Source organism: Fusarium sambucinum, chromosome IV, assembly GCF_050947815.1.
Source record: "Fusarium sambucinum isolate potato_lamoka chromosome IV, whole genome shotgun sequence".
NCBI classification, from domain to species: domain Eukaryota; kingdom Fungi; phylum Ascomycota; class Sordariomycetes; order Hypocreales; family Nectriaceae; genus Fusarium; species Fusarium sambucinum.
In genome coordinates, this window is record NC_139291.1 from 6,678,131 (window position 1) to 6,695,487 (window position 17,357).

Sequence of the window (17,357 nt, forward strand, 5' to 3'; positions counted from 1 at the left end):
TAGATAGATAGATATATATACTGAGAAGGTAAGAAGTTTGACATATGAAATCTAAAAACCGAAAATGCAGCCGAGAAGATATTCAGTTTATCTGTTCAAACGGTAGACCACAACGCCGCCCTCAACCCGAACTTTTTTCTCTCTTTTCTTCCTTTTTTCTGAGTGGGTATCTCATGCGATGACAAACAAGACAAACTGGTTTCTTCTAGGGACCTTGATCATGCGATGTGTCGCTTGGGCATGGATCGTCTGGAACTGACTCGCCAGCCCTTTCCGTCCCAGCTTGTTGTGCCTCTGTGGCTGCCGCCATGGCTGTGGACACGGCTCTTGCTGTATGCTCCTGGCCCGTGGTACTGGCCGTTGTCGTAGCTTTGGCTTTGCTCGCTGCCAGAACTGGAGCTATCGCCGTTCTGGTTGTTTTGTTGTTGATCGCCGGTAGGGACGTACCAGGTATTGCCGCCGTCTTGGCTTGGTTGGTTCTCAGGAGGAGCGTATGTCTGGCCATCACCGTTGTTTCCGCCGTTGTACGCATCACCGTTACCGCTTTGGCCATTACCAGAGTTGCCATTGCCGCTATTGTTGTCACCGGAGTTGTTGTCACCAGAGTTGTTGTTGCCAGAGTTGTTGTTTCCGCTATTGTTGTCACCAGTATTACCGTTGCCAGAGTTGCCATTACCCGAGTTTCCGCTTCCGCTGTTGTCTTCACCACTGTTTCCACCGTTGTCTCCATTGTTGCCGCCATTGTTACCACCACCATTGGAACCGTCTTGACTGTAGACCTTGATACTGTTTACAAGCCAGTAGGCGTTCTTGAAGGCAGAAGGGTTGTTCGCAACATAGTCGTTGCACTCTCCCAGGGACGCGGTCTCAGGGTTCTTGTTCCAGACGTCAGGAGAACCAGCCCAGTCACCACAGAAGGTAGTGTCGAAGACGAGGTTGTTGTTCCTGAAGTGATCATCAATGTTGCAGCCCTGGCCTCCGTTGAACTTTGCAGTGGGATTTCCCCATGATGAAGGATCAGGGTTGCCAGATTGGATGTCTTGGGGAATGCGGCCGCGGTGGAAGAACCAGACAGCGATATAGTCAGAAGTCCACTCTGTAGCGTAGACTCCGCCGCCAATGTCATTGAAGCCATCGCCGTAGTTCTGGTTATCAGCTGTACACTGACCGCAACCCTCGCTCGCGCCACCAGCGTTGCAGTTGTCATTGACGAGAGTGGTGCTTTGGTCGCTGCCATCGTTGGTGATCTTGCAGCCAGGTCCAGTGTGAAGAGTGATCTTGTTCTCGGTCTGAGTGCTGACTCCCTCGAGAACGTCTATTTCTCCGTCGTCGGGCCACGTACCTCCAGAAGAAAACATCCAGAAGGCGGGCCAGACACCAGGGATACTACCAGGCATGTGGGCGATATCGGCGATGAAGAGGCCGTGAGTGAAAGAGTCGTGAGAAGTAACTCGGACTGACTTGCGACCCTTGGAAGGGTTTTTGGTCTTGTAGTCTACACCCATGTAGACCTGACCGTCGACAAAACCAGCTAGACCCTCGCTATTGGCAGAGTCGGCATCGATGTACTCGACGAATCCATTTGTAGGATCCTTCTCGTTGAAGAACTCGAATGCCTCGAAGAAGTTGGTAGAGTCGTAGGTGTGGGTGATTGAGTATCCGGAGCGGGAGCTGTTCTTTGAAGCAGTGGCACCTTGGAGGAAGGCCACGAGGCCCAGCGTGAGGATTGACGTATGCATCGCTTCTGATGTCTTTAGGTAAGTAAAGATTAGAAGAGGAGACTTGGTGAGGTGCCTTACTTATGAGTGAACAGATTTGCAAAGATGTTGTGGTTCAGGTATTGAGTTTGTTGATGAAGATGTGTTGTAAGTTTCGGTTATCCGGTAAGTGATAGGGATGAGTGTGATTTAGTAAGTGACGGTAAATGCCCTTGATAAGAAAAGTGCAATTTATAACAATAGAATCACAAGCTATTGTCGATAGAAATCCCCAGCCAAACGCGGAGGGCTGGAGGGGAAAAGAGAGGGGAGGCTATTGAGGTGCCTGACGCGCAACGAAACAATAGCTCTGGCACTGCCAAGGAGGGAGCCAAGTGAATATAATTGCAACTCGTAGTCAGTGAGAGACAATAGAGAGAAAAAGAGCCTTAATGAGAGTGGCCAGCCAGCTACCGAAAGGATTGAAACGGTAAAGGCGACGAATGCAGCCAAGTAAAAGAAAGATAGAGACAGGATGAATGATTGACTTATTCCTTGAGCCCAGCCAAGCAGAGTAGCCAGACACTGAAAGACGGAAGAGGCAAAAAGGCAATAAAAGAAACACACCAAGAGGGGAGAAAGAGAGAGAGAAAAGAGTGAGTGTGGTTAATGTCTGGGGCTATGGCCTCTCAAGGGAATGCGGGAGCTATCTATATGCCCATGTCTCTGATATGTCTTGCAGTTTCTCTCTCTCCCTCCTTTGTAATGCAGGGCACTGGCAACGCAATGCAATAATTGACGCCAAGCTCCTTTGAGAAGAGGCTGTAGCATGCCATTCTGTCTTTGTCTTCCTTGGTTTCTTGGCCTTGGCTGAGTTTGGGTTGGGGCTCATATCGTCCACCCCGAAAGATCGGGGGATGGTGCTAGATTGTATGCTAAAGTATCCGAAACAGTAGCTTGGGCTCTTCAAATAATAGAGTGAGCCAATGAAATAACAAAAGCCATGTGCTGTTTAGAGGCTCTGATGCGTAGCCTGTGAACCTACAAAATACTACTCAAGTAACAAAGAACGAGACGAGACGAGACTGACATGTGCAAGTTCTAGGGCTTCTGATCCAATCACTCCGAACGAGAAAAAGCTTAGCGCGACCGGTTGTGGCTTGGCGTACCTGGCGCTGGCCGCTTCAGGCAGGGAGACATGCTTTTGACCGCTTATGATTGGTCGATCATGCTGCTCAGGGGTTCACATCCACTAAAGAGCACGCTATCTTGTAGTGGAGACTGACCTGGGGGAAGACTCGACTCGAACACTGAAGAGGTGGAGTGGAGTGGAGGGCTTCCGGCGGACGGGACGAAGTTATTGAAACAGACGAGAACGAAACACTTTAACTCTTGCTTTATCATCTTGGAAAGTTCTTCAAATGAATGCCATTTTTCTCTACCGCATGCATCAATAGATAATAAAAATTGGAGTCAACAGCGGTCTAGACCTATGGTGGGTTCTACATAGTAACCAGCGCTTCTATAGCCGCGCGCTCTTCTACTACATCTATGAATACCAACATATCCTTACCACTTACCCTTCCCTTCTCCACTATCCTGATGCGATGCCCAGTCCAGCATAGAACAAAGCCATCCAACAAAGCAACAAGCATGAATAACACAACCCAACATGAACCTGACCTAACCTAACCTAACCGACAGTTTCTCTTGTCCATGTCCAAACCGGGCTGGGAAGACATTCCTCAACTAAGACATTCCCAGCCTAGATCTCGTGTTCTGTCAAGCCCTCCGGTTGTCGACGCGCGTTGTCCCTCTAAGCGCCACACTTTAAAAGTAAAAAAAGAAGAAAAAGACAATGACCTCTTCTGAAACATAGTCTCAGGAATGGAAGCCAAGCTAGACCTTTCCATGCAAGGCGGTCCCTATCTGCTTTGGGTTTGGTTACTTGGAGGAACCGAAAACCTTTCTGCCACCTCCTCTCTCTTTGTCCTGAAAGAGAAGACAAGCCATCGCACTTCTCCTTTTCCTGACTTGCTATCTCGACGTGATCTACGTTTCTTGACCAAACTTGTCCATATTTTCAGGCATGCACTCTTTGCAAATACTAGAAAGAGAAAGCCAACGGTGCGATCGGCTGGCTTAGTTAGTCTAGACTACTGCTCTGGGTTCTTCAATGTCCCGGCATAATGTCCCGTGCCGTAACTGGGATCCTGGGATCAAGCCACTCTTGTTTCAATCAAAATGGTCAAGGATCAACACTGATCTCGAATTTCAACTACATGGCATGATCTGCCGTCACTTAAACTTTCACATGGGCGTTATCTATAGCAGCTACCTTTGCCCGCAACATGGTCTTGAAACATACACTGCATCACCTTCATCCTCCAGGATCATCCTTACTCAGTCACGCAAGAATACGAACAATCATCAAAGAGTCGAGCCAATTTTATCCAACGAACTTTCAACATCAGGTCTTTATTCATAGTAAACATTTCTTTGGGCCATTGGAAGATGGTGCTGGCGTAGAGATCCTTGATTGGTGTATACATGAAACCATACATCCCCCTTCGCATCCCTCTCATATCTCTGAACATCCTTTCATCTCATCTTGAAAAAAGTAATAATACGGGAAGAGAAATCATCTTCCCCAAGTCTAAACCATCCCATCGAATTGCAGCCGCGAATCCCCTCCTTCATCTCCCGGGGCTTTCGCAGCATTCTTTATAATATGCGTCTAAGTGGGTATATGCAGTCGAATAAAAAGTAAATCATGTACAGAACTCCGGGGCGAGCATCGACACAGTTGTGCGTGGCGTCGACTGCTTTCGTATCCATTATCTCCGTATAATCATGCATGTCGAAAGGCTGATGCGTCTATATCCGAGTATTTCTGTCGTTCGTTGCGTTGCATCATGGCATTGTTCAACTCAGAAACTCATTCAAGTGCTCTTCACAACTTGACCTTCTGACCAGTGAGTTTGAACCAAATAACCGCAATGAGATCCTCCTTGAAGCGCTCCCAAGGGTTGCGGTTAAGCCAGTAGCTGAATTCGCGGTAGTAGTACATCTCGCCCCAGCAGTCGCGACCCCATTCGCAGCCTGCCATGTTGACCAAGAAGTCGCGTTGGTTCTCATCGTAATGGATGTGAGGGTTCTTGGGCCCGCCATCAGGGTTACAAGCGCCAGGTGGGAAACTATTAATCTTCCGCTGGTGCAAGAAGGCGATGTGCTTGCGGACCCACGGCTGTGTCTGGTACAGCTGGTCCAGCGCATCTTGCTCCTTGTGCTCCCATTGCATGTGCTTCTGCTCGTATGTGACTGGGTCCCACCACACGTCCAGGAGTCGATCGGTCCATTCGCTGCGTCGCATAAAGAAAGACCCTAAGTTAAAGCCGGCACAATCTTGCGTCATAAGCATGTTGATCGAGTTGGCACTACCATCTCCGACAGGGCTCCGCGAAATCTCATCGAGGTAGGGATCGGTGAACGGATGCGAGATGTTGCGAGGGTTGTAGTAGTTGATGTCACGTTCAGCTACTTGTTCGAGCTGGTTGAAGATGTGGTCTTGAAGCGACACTGAGGGTTCCATGACAAAGGTGTTCAAGTCCAACCACCAAACCCTTGTATCATTGTTAGTCTTGCCTTCCACTGCATTTCTCTGGATCGGCTTACCATTCTGCCTTGGGGTATTTCCTCAAAGTTGACCGAACGAAATCAACCTTCTCCCAGCTCTCTCGCCATTCGTGCGCATACTTCTTCTTGGTGCTCATATCGACAATCTCCAAGTCGTATCCCCATCGGTTGACGTATTTTTGCTTGTTTCGCACGCTGTCTCGCTCAATGGCCCATTCTCGGGCCCCCTTCCACTCCATCACACCTCCGCCGACATTTGCGCCCAGGATGATGACGAACTTGTTACCTCCACCAAATGATCTTCGCCAGTAGTAGGCAAGGGCTGCAAATATTAGTATCGCGATTTGAGCATCCGGAGCATTACGGGCAACTTACGGGTTGTGTAAAAAATAGTGTAGCAGAGAGTTGCTATCAGGATAAAGAGCAGGATCATCTTGAGCCTCCTTCCCATTCGTCCATAGATCGATCGTATCCTGCCGGCAAACGGCACTTTTCGAATCCATCGTGGTCCTCGTCCACCCTTCTCCTTCCAATTGTCGCGCTGTCCTTGAAATTGTGGGAGACTGCTCGAAAGTCGTCGCATGTGTCTGCTGAAGAAACCTTTATTTTGCGTTGAGAAGGAGGAGAACGTGCTCGAGGTATGAGGTCGCATTTTGGCTGATTCCCATACAACAGGTCCTCCGCTCACAGTTGCAGGTGTCGATTTTCCGCTATCGAGGCTTAAACCCGGGCTAGACCAGCCACCACCAGGAACAGGCGAAGGACTTCTCGAAAGGGGCATGGAAGGTCCTGGGGTACCTAGAGGAGGCGAGCTTGGTGATTAGCCCGCGAACTGTGTTGTAGTGTGTGGTTGTCCATCAAAGCCCAGTAACAGCTGGGCAAAAAATACAAGAGGATATAGGGCTTTAAGAGAAGATGTGTGTTGAGTAAAGCACCGCTCAGTATTGAGGCCATGCAGAAGCTGAATACGAGAGGGGGGATACAAAATATATAAAAAGAGACGGTGAGAAAAGCAACAATCAAAAACATGTCAAGAAAGACGCCAAGAAGCCTCGAGGCATGAGAAGTGAGACATCGACTGGACAACCGGGAATGTCACCATAGAGAACATACCTGGAATGGGGGATAATGGGCCGTTGTGAGGCTCCAGTTGCCTCTGGGAATCAGTCGACAACAAGCCTGGGTTGATCACGATGTGGCTGACGGAAGAGCGCTGTCGTGAATGATGGCCGCGGGATGGGCGATCACTGAACGAGCTCGAAGAGCCGAATCCTGAGCGTGATGAAGCCAGCTTGAGCAACGTCGCAACCGGCGACTTCTAAGAATGACGCCGCTTATGTCGACCGGGAATGGCGGGGAAGAGGCTTGTAAAGGAGCGCAACCGCGAAGTTTGGGATTGCGAAGGGACCCTTATGATTTATCTTTTTTGTCTTGTTCGTTCGCTTCGCGCAAGGCTGCCGGCCGGATGAGCAAGGCTCGAATTGGAGAACGCAAAGGGCACCACACAGTCCCGACTTTTCCACCTTGGCAAGGGACAGTTTTGACGGTAACGAAATGTCTTCAAAAATTGTCCCCGACAATTGGACGAGCCACGGCTGTAACTGTCCTCGAAATGTGGCGCAAAGTAGGAAGATGGTGAGCGGTCTAGTGTGTGGCAATCGGGTATCGTGATGGGTGAGATTGTGTGTCGACAGAATCACGGTATACGAGGAACGGTCGAGGTAACGTATAAAACAAATGAGGCTTGGACGACCCGTCGATGAAGTAAGTGTAACGATGCAATGCAGTGGTGACAGAAAAAGGTTAGGTAGGGACTGACAGCCCGTATTTGTCGAAGTGGGTGTGTGGATGATGGAATCCGCAGCAAAAGAGAACCTGGCCTAGCGCAGCGCAAAATAGAATAGCTTCTGGCCCAACTGTATCAAAGCTATCCCGGTCTGGTGGGTAGCGTAAATGGAGTGCTGTTGGGAATTCGGTGTAATTTTGGATTAAACGGCCAACCCGTCTGCGAGCAGCAGAATGGATGAGTGCAGTGCGGTGTGGTGTAATGATGCAGTGCAAGGCGATGCAATGCGACAGCGAAGCGGAAGCAACAGCGAACAGTGCGATCGAGTGCTTGGTGGATGTCGCAATTCTGAGATGCGGTAGCCGACAGACGGCACACTAACGGATTAGCCGAGTCTGTTTATTTACCTAGGGGGCAGGCGTTTTCGATAAGAATCTCGTATTGCATCGCTCGCTTCAAATCCGAAAGGAAGTCGAAGTTGAAGGATCGAGAACTAAAAAATACAATCAGTCAATTTACCCCTACGAAAGCCAAGCAAAGGCCATGTGGGTGGTTGCACTCTCAGGGGAACGGACTATAGTTCTTTTTCAAAAAAAAGGATTAGGGGATCCTAGCAAATTCAAGCCAAGATGCTGCTATACTACACTGGGTTTGAAGGTATCCTGTAAGAATTTCCTTCCATCTTTCCCCCTCTAGCCCAGGGGATCCATATCTCATCTCACATCTCATCTTTGTGCAACAAAGATCCATGCAGGTACAGGCACAAGGACAGACACAGAGTCCCTGTTTGCTTGTCTCAAAAAGATGACAAGCTGCAGTCAGCCTCTTAGTTCATTGCATGCGTCTTGAGTTGCCTCTTTGAGAAGCGTTGTATTAGTTTTCAACTGTCTTGCCTGTGATTAAACCGGTAAAGTTTGATGGGGGGCGGTATATCACGAAACATAGGTAGCAACCTTATTCTCACACAATACAAAAGTAATACCTGCTAAGCAGCCCACTTATTCTTCCTTCAACACAAAGACATTAAACCGGTAAAGATTAATTCAGTCGGTTAGCCTTAAACGGCTTGGACCCCTATCTTAAATGAGATGATGAAGAAAAAACGTGAAATTACGTCACAATCCATTCTCAAAAATGTACCGAGACAATCGACCTGCGAGAAACGCTATTGAATTACCAAGGTGGGAGTTGTCACTCACTAGGTATATAGCAGTCATCAGCAATGTCTCAAGACAAAGATGTTCCATTCAACCCTGCCGGAAGCTCCAATATAATATAATACTTCTTAAGTGATGTTCCTTTTGAACTCTTGTTCCTGATTGCTCATGATATTTCTTCAGGGCCTGACCCCACATTCCTCATGTAAATTATCTGCCCGTCTGAACTTTCAGTGGTCGTTGAATTTTAGGTTCAGGATTCAGGGGTGCTGCCTGTCACTTTGCCCACTGGATGGATACCGATAGGTTAGTGGGAAGCAGTCGAGTCAAGACCTCCCATTCTTGGACTACTGAGAAACAAAATCCCATCAGTCATGAATAAGGGCCTTTAGCAGAAGTTCCTTTTTGTGTTTAGAAGCACGGTCAAATAATCTCCCGACCTCGCTTTCTCGCAGGCCGAGTGCCCGTAATTTGGTACTGGTGTGTTGCATCAAATCTTAGCCAAGTTTGGATGTAAATATGTACATAGGTATTCTAGAAACCTGTCAGTTGTGACAAATAGGCTACACGTGCTATGGCACGTGTTCGAGATCAGTTTCCAGCACCTTCAACATCTTGACGACAGTCCGTTCTTTTGCTTGTCTAAACATAAATCGCAACAGTATGGCCCTTGATGTCAGTAAAGATATTAGGGCTGTTCTCAATATCTGGTTCCCAGTGGTGTAGGTTAAGAACTAGGTACAAACCCTCAATATATATTGTACTCTGAACAAGCACTTATAATAGCCGCACTCGACAACTATCACTTTAGAATTATAGTTCCTGAAGACTGAAAAGTACTGCCAGATAGTCAGCTTAGAATTATTAATTTTTGACTAGTGTGCTCAAGTTGCTCCCATGTTCATTTTCATCTTGATTGTCCCTTACAGAAGCTAGGATACTGCAGCACGTGACCAAGGCTATCCTATGCTCCCCCTCCCTTCCATCATTTCCAAAGCATCGTCATGTCTGTTACGAAAGATGGCACGATGGGCGTAACAAAAGAAAAAAGAGAAAACCGCCTCGAAGTATCTGCCTATATCTGGCGGCCTCCCGCGAAACTCGCTCAAGTGCTCAGAAACCGGATGACCAGACACCGACATGAACTGCGACGAAGGCTTCTTCAGGCTGGCAATACGGCCTCTGCAGCATCATCGGCCTGGATATGGCCAGACCAATTTAGAGACCTGATCGATGCGTGGAAGTGCAGAATAATTCTTCTTGATTCTTGTACTCCCCGTCGTCATACAAGAAGTCAGACCTCTGGATGTGCTAAAGGAAATTAAATAAACAGGAAATTGCACAACACTTCACGTCAGAGACCTGTGCTGACTGACCATTTACATCTGAAGCTCGCAGAAAATACCATCCAAGACACTTATTTGTCGGAATTGAGCAATTTTTTCGTTTGCGAATTGCTGCAATGGCTGCGCGATAGCATCAGACGTGACTTGGTTTCATAAAACCTCTTGTCTTGATCAGCCGACGAACTCTTCATGCTAGGCCAAGTGGTTGTAATTCTAGAAAAAGAATCTGTGGGTGATTGACGAACTGGATGATGCCGGATACCGGACACTCTCACCCGGAGAGCCTCTTGATCGGGACGTGATCCAATCGATATTTCTCCCGCATCTCCAAGAGAGACACTTTCTGTTCTCGCCTCAAACCAATCTCCCTAGTCCTTGTCAATTCGCTTCTGGTTTGACGTTGCAGTTGCAGGTTCCAGGCGCGGTCGCCAATCCAACGGCCTATGAATCACACACACCTCAACGTTGGCGCCTAGAGCTGGCCAATCAGAAGGTCGAACCCCAGAGTGAGAGCGGCTATTCTACACTCAAGGATGCGCCAAGTCATTTGATTCACAGCCTATAAGCTATCGTTCAACGTTTGGTCCTCGAATGCTTTATTTAGCCCTGCAGTGAATAGATGCGGGTTTCTGGATGGAAGCCAATCAACAGGCTTTGCGCCCTTGATTCTGCTCAATCTAGATGGGATTTACGGATACCTTCAACAGGATCCACTACCAACAATATGCAGCATAGCATGCAGTTGCGGGAGGTGGTACGGTGTTATAGGCCGCGTCCTTATTGTTGATTCACCTGTTTATTGTTCTCGTTCTATTCTTCTCTCTGCTATCTTATTTCCTTTTCATCTTTCATTTTCTCTTCCGTGTTAGATCTTGTTGACATTGTTTGCTTTGAACGTGAATAAGCAATTCGCATCTTATTGTTCAAGTTTCTTTCCTTTGTGGCAAATAACAATCATTAACTTACTTTTTATTCTGTTCGTTCTACTCATTCATTCTAAAACAAAGCATCTCTTTCGTCAACACCCTTTCTCTCACAAACCATACAAACTGTTCTCTGCATCTATCATACAAACGGCAAGATACATGACCACCCACAACTCAGCTTTACAGGCTTAAAGACCAGTTGCTGCTACACTCTTTAATCTTTGTCACATCGAATCACTCACTATCGATATCTAATACATCAAGATTTACACAATGAATAACACGACCCAACCACGAGAGCCGGCGCACCCGCCGCCATACTCGGAAACTCAACCCCGACGTCGAGAAGAATGGGAGGAGTGGGAAGACGACGAGCCCATCACACCGATCGACGCCGGTGAGCAAGTCTTCCCCCCTCCATTGAACGTCGGAGCTAGAAATTCGAAGCTTGCCGCACGACGATCATCGAGAGCTTCTGCTACAAGGATCAATCGGGTCAAGTCACGACAAAGACAAAAGGCCCAGAATGCAAAGGCTGGAATTAAGCTCATAACCGACATGTCGTCTTTTCGACGCCAAAACTACATGCCAACACCGGTTGAACGTACTGGAAAGTTTGTTGATGCGGCTGCCTTGAAGGCGTTGGAAGGAGAACCGACCTCGGCTTCGGTAGGGAACTGGAACTGGTTCAAAAAGAGTAAAGACCAAAGTCCGGCCACTGCATCACCGCAGTCATCAGCCAGACCAGCTCAGTCAGCTCGCACCCCGGACAACAAGCTTTCACCAGATGATAGACCTATCGTTATTGGCCTAGCTTTTTCGTCTGAAGAAGCGAGTATCGCTTCCCGATACGATAACACTCCAACACCCATCGAGCCCTCATCACAAGCATACCTACCTCGTAATCCCGTGAACAATTCAGCTTCGCCTCTGGTACCTGCCCAACAGAAATCTGTATGGTCACCCGACACCCCAGATACTGTGTCCTCATTCAGCACCATTCGCTACACTTCCAGCATATACTCACAGTTCCCGTCTCCCGGTACGACCACGGCTGGCAATGTCCCTCCCGTACCAGCCGTTCCAGCAAACTTCAAAAAATCAGCTCATCAGAGGCTCATCAGCTTGGAGCTAGGAGGCAGAACTCCTGATGAGTCTGACAGTGGTACCCCATGCACATTGTTCGAAGAAGATGGAACTCCAAGCCCACACAAGCAAATCAAGGCAAAGACATCAGTACTGACGCCCGACAGCGCTGCATCCAAGTCCCGTGGCTGGTGGGATCACCATGTTGTCACTCCTTTTATGGAGAACCGACTCACATTCACTACCAGTCCAAAGGTGTACGCTGAATCTCCAAGGAGTGTTCGAGGGGATGAATGGTGGAACAAGCCGGAGACAAAAAGCCCACAAGGAGATTATCTTACACCAAAGTTGAACCCTGCTTCATTTCAGACACCCATTGTCAAAGCTCCAACACCACGCCGGACACCGTCGCCTCGTATCGAGCATACTCAGGAAAGCGAGTCTGGCCCTTCCACCGCAAGAGCATCTCCCGTCCCCGAAGCCACTATGTTAGAGAAACCTCGGATTCTCGTAACAGAAGAAGAAGAGAGCGTCGGCGAGCAGCTTCCTGCGTACTCGCCACCGGAAAAGACAAGTCAGACTGGCCCTATCAGATACAGAGCAGTCTTCCCACCTGGACATCCGCTCCAAAGTCAATTCCCGCCATCTCCATCTCCAGCCCCTGCATCTCCAGGCCCCATATCTCCAGGCCTCTCGTCTACTATGTCCTCGCAACGAGCCGATCAGATGACTGATATCCCGCTCACGCCCGCTCCTCGAGACAACTTACGTCTCTCACAAATGCCACTTCCGACACGCCCCTTGGGTACGGCAGTGCCACGTGAACACCCACACAGCGATGCCGGCTTTGTGACCAAGACCGAGCGTCAGAGACGTCGGGATGAAAAGGAAGAATCCATTGCTCGCCGTCTGGGTGGTTTCTGGAGAGGCAGAGGATGTGTGCCAAAGAGAGGTTGTTTTGGCCGAACTGGACGCGAGGGTCGTCAACGCCGTCGAGTCTGGATGATTATTCTGGGAATTCTTCTTGTCATCATAATTCTGGCGATCACGCTGGGTGTGGTTTTGACGCGACCTGAGCATTCAGAAGAAGTGCCATCAATTTGGGTTAACTTGACAGACTTTCCACCTATGCCAACAGGAGACCTGTCCATCGTTGGACCAGACAACACCATGGAAAGAAGTAGCTGCACGGAGCCATCCACCATGTGGAGCTGCTCTCTGCCCAAAAAGCAGCACGACTCCGTGAAACCTTACAACGCCAACCAGCCTACTATCATGATGCAGATCCAGTGGGATAACAGTACCCGTGAGAACTGGAAGACCCCCAATGGAGATGCGCCTTCGGCCAAGGCACGTCGAAGCATGGGAAGTGCCGTGAACGCTGGAGACGTAATCCGAGCCCGGCAGACACCCGACTTCAAGCCCAGTCCTGATCCACCCGAGTTCAAGGAAATGTGGTTTTTGGGAAACACCACCGACGGAATTCAGTCTGATGAAAAAGGAGGCGAACCGACCCCTTTTTACATCAGCTTGATTGACCCTACCGAAGAGGACGAGCGCAAAGAGCTTGCCAAGCGACAAAATGAGGCAGAGGGGAACTCCAGTATCCCTGACCTCCCTAGCATTCTCCCACCACCCGACCTCAACCAGGATGGTACTCCTAAGCCCGCGGTGTTACTTCCACAGCCAGTCCAACAGCCAGTACGCCTCTACGATCGCGGTCTTCCAACGGAACACTATGGGTTTTACACATATTTCAAGCGTACCATCTTCCTCAAGTCCACAGGGGCTCTCAACGACACCAAAGAGGGCGATATCCCGCTAGATGAGGATGGTGGCAGCAAGGAGACAGAAGCAGATTTTATTGTGACATGGGCCGAGACACGTCTGCTCGTCCAGATTTGGACACGCAAGTTGGCTGCCAACACGTCGCAACTGATCGATTCTGAGGAGAAGGGTGGCATCGACGGCTCTGCAGAGCTCATTCGACCAGGAACGATGCCGTACCCTGTTACAATCACGATGGACACACATGGAGGAGATCGAGAGAAGAAATTTGTCTGGTCTTGGCCTATCGATGACAGACAAACCATTGACGATGAGAGTCCCAAACTGCTCGCCAACAACATTGGGGCGGGCGGTCCATGGATCAATGTCAGAGCTGGAGGTGATGAGAAACTTGGCGGATTCGACGGCGGGACCGGAGGATGCAAGTGCGAGTGGAAAAACTGGGTATAAGTACCGTATTACTTTTAATCTGATTAATGACGATATGCACGAAGCATCGCCTATGGAAGCATTGGGAATAGGCGTCAAGGTACAAACAAGCCTAAAAGGCATTTTGATTTACTAGCTACCAAAATTGAAATTATCTGAACACTGATAAGTCTTACTATACTTACGTTCTTTTGATTAGTTTTGCCATGTGATATATACATGTCTTAATATGTTTCATGGGTAGAGTACTGGGTGAGAACTTCTATATTCTACGCGAACGGTTGGGGGTGGGGCCGTTCGTCCTTTAAATTTCAACTTCACTTGGTCTCATAGTATCTGAGATCAACTTATAATATCTCGAAAGATGCAGTCTCTCTTATTGAGCGGAAATAAGAGGACGTTCTTAGGTAGCATCCAGCGACAGAGGCGCCTTCTAACGACCCTCGCAATTGAAACATCATGTGACGACACAGGTGTCGCTATCCTTCGTCATACCTCACAATCAACAGAACTTCTTTTCAACGAACGCATATCCTCGGACAATCGCGTTTTCAAAGGAATACATCCTATTGTAGCAGCAAAAGGTCACAGCGTAGCTTTAGCACCGCTTGTTCGTCGTGCGCTAAACGCTTTACCAGCTGCAGAAGATGAAGACACCAAGAGAATCTGCTACGCTAGTGGTGTGAGAAAACAGGTTCCGGACTTTGTATCTGTAACTCGCGGACCAGGAATGCGTTCGAATCTAGGAATTGGACTGGATATGGCAAAGGGACTGGCTGTTGCTTGGGGCGTACCCTTGGTGGGTGTTCATCATATGCAGGCTCATGCTCTGACACCACGACTGGCGAGAGCATTGGGAATGAGTATGGGCGAAGCAGAAGAGTCTAGAGAAGGGCCAGAGTTTCCCTTTCTTTCTCTCCTTGTTTCCGGGGGCCATACTCAGCTTGTTTACTCAACAGGTCTAACAGAACACTCCATAGTCGCCACGAGTGGTGACATTGCTATTGGAAACCTCCTTGACCAGACAGCTCGTGACATCTTACCGTCCGAGATATTCGATGCGAGCGAGCATGTCATGTACGGCCGTCTTCTGGAAGCTTTCGCCTTTCCACCAGGCGCCGATACAACTGCCGCTTACGAAGCTGTCTTTACGCCACCGGCCTCCCGTTCCGCAGAAATGACTCCTCCACCCACAGGCTACGACTGGAACATCCCCACGCCTTTCCGACAAACTCGCAAGCTCGCCTTCTCTTTCAGCAGTATTTATACCCATGTTCATGACCTAGCGACATCCCGCCCTTCAATGTCCATCCCTGAACGCCGCACTCTAGCACAGCACACTATGATGGCAGCGTTCGTTCACCTCGCAGGTCGATTATGTATCGCTCTTGACGACAAGCCCGAGCTACGAGCTGCCAAGACTCTCGTTGTGGCGGGTGGTGTTGCTAGCAACAAGTTTCTTATGCACGTTCTACGGTCCATGCTGGCTGTTAGGGGCTACGGGGGGATGGAGATTGTTGCGCCGCCCGTGGAGCTGTGTACTGACAATGCGGCCATGATAGCTTGGACGGGTATGGAGATGTTCCAGGCTGGGTATGAATCTGAGTTGAGCATCACAGGGATTGGAAAGTGGCCTATGGATCCTGAGGTTGGGGAGGGGATATTGGGCGTCGATGGCTGGATAAAGAGAGACTGAAGGAGTAATGATTGGAAAATCATGAGCAGATCTGTATCATTATATGTATCATGTACATACCAGGCCCATTTGGGAGCTCTACGCTCTGTATCGGGATAACACTATATTTTTGTGTATGCCTCACTTCATAGGCTCAATGTCTTCATTCCTAGTACTAAAGCCCTCTAGTCCAACTTGCTTGTCACGTTGGTGAACTCGCCCTTTTCCAGCTTGGTCTTCCAGAAGATAGGGTTGGTATCGTTGAAGCCGTGCTTCACCCAGCCCTCCTCCTTGACATGGTACAGGTTGATGTAACCACCTGAGTAGGCATCTCGGTGAGTGGCGGCCAAAATACTTCGCTTTCCAAGCTCAAGAGCCTCTTCATCTGACAGGTCGTACTTGTACTCGGCATCGAGAACACCATAGGCGAATGTCTGACCTGACCCAACACAGAAGAGGTTACCTGACAAGCGAGTTCCATCACTGTCGACATAGTAAAGGGCGGGACCCTCTTCCTTGGTAACTCCGGCGCACATTGTGCCCATGCTGAGGCCCATACCCTTGTAGCTGTAGACGAGGTTGGCGAGGATCTTGCTGGCGGCGGCAACGCTGATGCGGCGCTTGTGTCGGAGCTCGTGGAGGCGGCACTGCATGCCGAGCCAGGCGAGCCAGTACTGGCAGTCGGCGGCACCACCAGCCATGGTTCCTAGCAGGACGCTGTTGATCTCAATGACCTTCTTGACGGTTTGCGAGGCGATCCAGTTGCCGGCTGTGGCTCGGGAGTCGGTAGCGACGATGATACCACCCTGGAAGCGGAAGGCGAGAGTGGTGGTTCCGTGAGCGATCTTGATGGGACAGTTGGGGTTGGATCGGTCATCTGTGGCAGCGCGGAGCCATGATGAGGGCTGCAAGCAGAAGGTTATTAGTCTGGCCGCCAGCAACGGAGAGTAGAGCTAGGTTTAGATAGCTCCATGCTTTAATGACCAACCTGAGCAACGGGTGGCATGGCAAACTTGACCGAGAGATCACCCATAGAGTTCAGAAGCTCATCCTGATCGTCAAAAGGCTCATTCTGCTCGTACGAAGGCCGGCTGTATTTCGAGACGAGGGAGTCCATATTGGCTGTATTGGAGAAGTAGTAGTCGGGAGTTTATCGACTTGTAATGATGGGTCGAAGTTGATGCTGTCCAAGTGCCTCGGATCCTAGAGCTTTCGGTGACTTTTAGACGACCGAAGGGAGCCTTGCTCTAGCTGACAAATATCAAGGCTATCGAGTCGTGATGTTTTCGTTATATCGTGATCGGAATTGGCGTTGTTGGCGGCAAAAGGTGGATGATAGATTGTCAAGGTGGAAATGGAGGTGGGAATGCGTAGCTCCAGACAAGGAAGCTGAGGCTCAGGCAGCTTCCAATGCGCGCGTCAACTGAACCTCCAAATTCGGTACGTACCGCAGGCGCTCAGTGACGCTGTCCCCTCAACCTAAGAGTGCAGTGGCCTTGTGTTTTATCGATTGTTGCCTTAGGAATTAGGCATTAAGAATACATCAGCAAGACCTTATAAGTCTTAGACTACAAAAATAACTATCCTAAGAGGTATAGTCTAAGTAGCATAAACTGACCTACTAATCTCGTCTCTTATGCTTCCAGCAGCTGAATTTTCTACTGAGGAATGTCAAGATATGGATGCACATTTGCTCTTGAAAGATATCATAATCGCTGACTTTATGAATTATTTTAAACGTAGGTTTTACTCATTGATCGCTTCCTAGGTTCCATGCCAAGTTTCCCAATTCCATATCCTCATACCCAATTTACGCCTAAGAAAACCGTCA

At 49.0% G+C, this 17,357-nt stretch overlaps 5 protein-coding genes across 5 annotated transcripts; 2 read left to right on the forward strand and 3 right to left on the reverse strand.

Annotated features, from left to right (window-relative positions):
* Positions 1 to 218: 218 nt before the first annotated feature.
* FSST1_002180 (concanavalin A-like lectin/glucanase domain-containing protein) lies at positions 219 to 1,739 on the reverse strand (the record flags this gene model as incomplete). The annotated part of the gene is made up of 1 exon (XM_083228143.1): positions 219 to 1,739. The coding sequence occupies one exon, from the start codon at positions 1,737 to 1,739 to the stop codon at positions 219 to 221; it is 1,521 nt and encodes a 506-aa protein (XP_083092362.1).
* A 2,911-nt stretch (positions 1,740 to 4,650) lies between these two features.
* Positions 4,651 to 6,114, reverse strand: FSST1_002181 (galactosyl transferase GMA12/MNN10 family-domain-containing protein; the record flags this gene model as incomplete). The annotated part of the gene is made up of 3 exons (XM_083228144.1): positions 4,651 to 5,320; positions 5,373 to 5,655; positions 5,709 to 6,114. The coding sequence occupies 3 exons, from the start codon at positions 6,112 to 6,114 to the stop codon at positions 4,651 to 4,653; spliced, it is 1,359 nt and encodes a 452-aa protein (XP_083092363.1).
* Positions 6,115 to 10,821: 4,707 nt separating this feature from the next.
* FSST1_002182 (glycoprotease family-domain-containing protein) lies at positions 10,822 to 13,872 on the forward strand (the record flags this gene model as incomplete). Its single annotated transcript, XM_083228145.1, has 1 exon — positions 10,822 to 13,872. One exon carries the CDS (start codon positions 10,822 to 10,824, stop codon positions 13,870 to 13,872), a length of 3,051 nt encoding a protein of 1,016 aa, XP_083092364.1.
* Positions 13,873 to 14,215: 343 nt separating this feature from the next.
* Positions 14,216 to 15,547, forward strand: FSST1_002183 (uncharacterized protein; the record flags this gene model as incomplete). The annotated part of the gene is made up of 1 exon (XM_083228146.1): positions 14,216 to 15,547. One exon carries the CDS (start codon positions 14,216 to 14,218, stop codon positions 15,545 to 15,547), a length of 1,332 nt encoding a protein of 443 aa, XP_083092365.1.
* A 164-nt stretch (positions 15,548 to 15,711) lies between these two features.
* Positions 15,712 to 16,643, reverse strand: FSST1_002184 (proteasome subunit beta; the record flags this gene model as incomplete). Its single annotated transcript, XM_083228147.1, has 2 exons — positions 15,712 to 16,431; positions 16,515 to 16,643. The coding sequence occupies 2 exons, from the start codon at positions 16,641 to 16,643 to the stop codon at positions 15,712 to 15,714; spliced, it is 849 nt and encodes a 282-aa protein (XP_083092366.1).
* Positions 16,644 to 17,357: the final 714 nt, after the last annotated feature.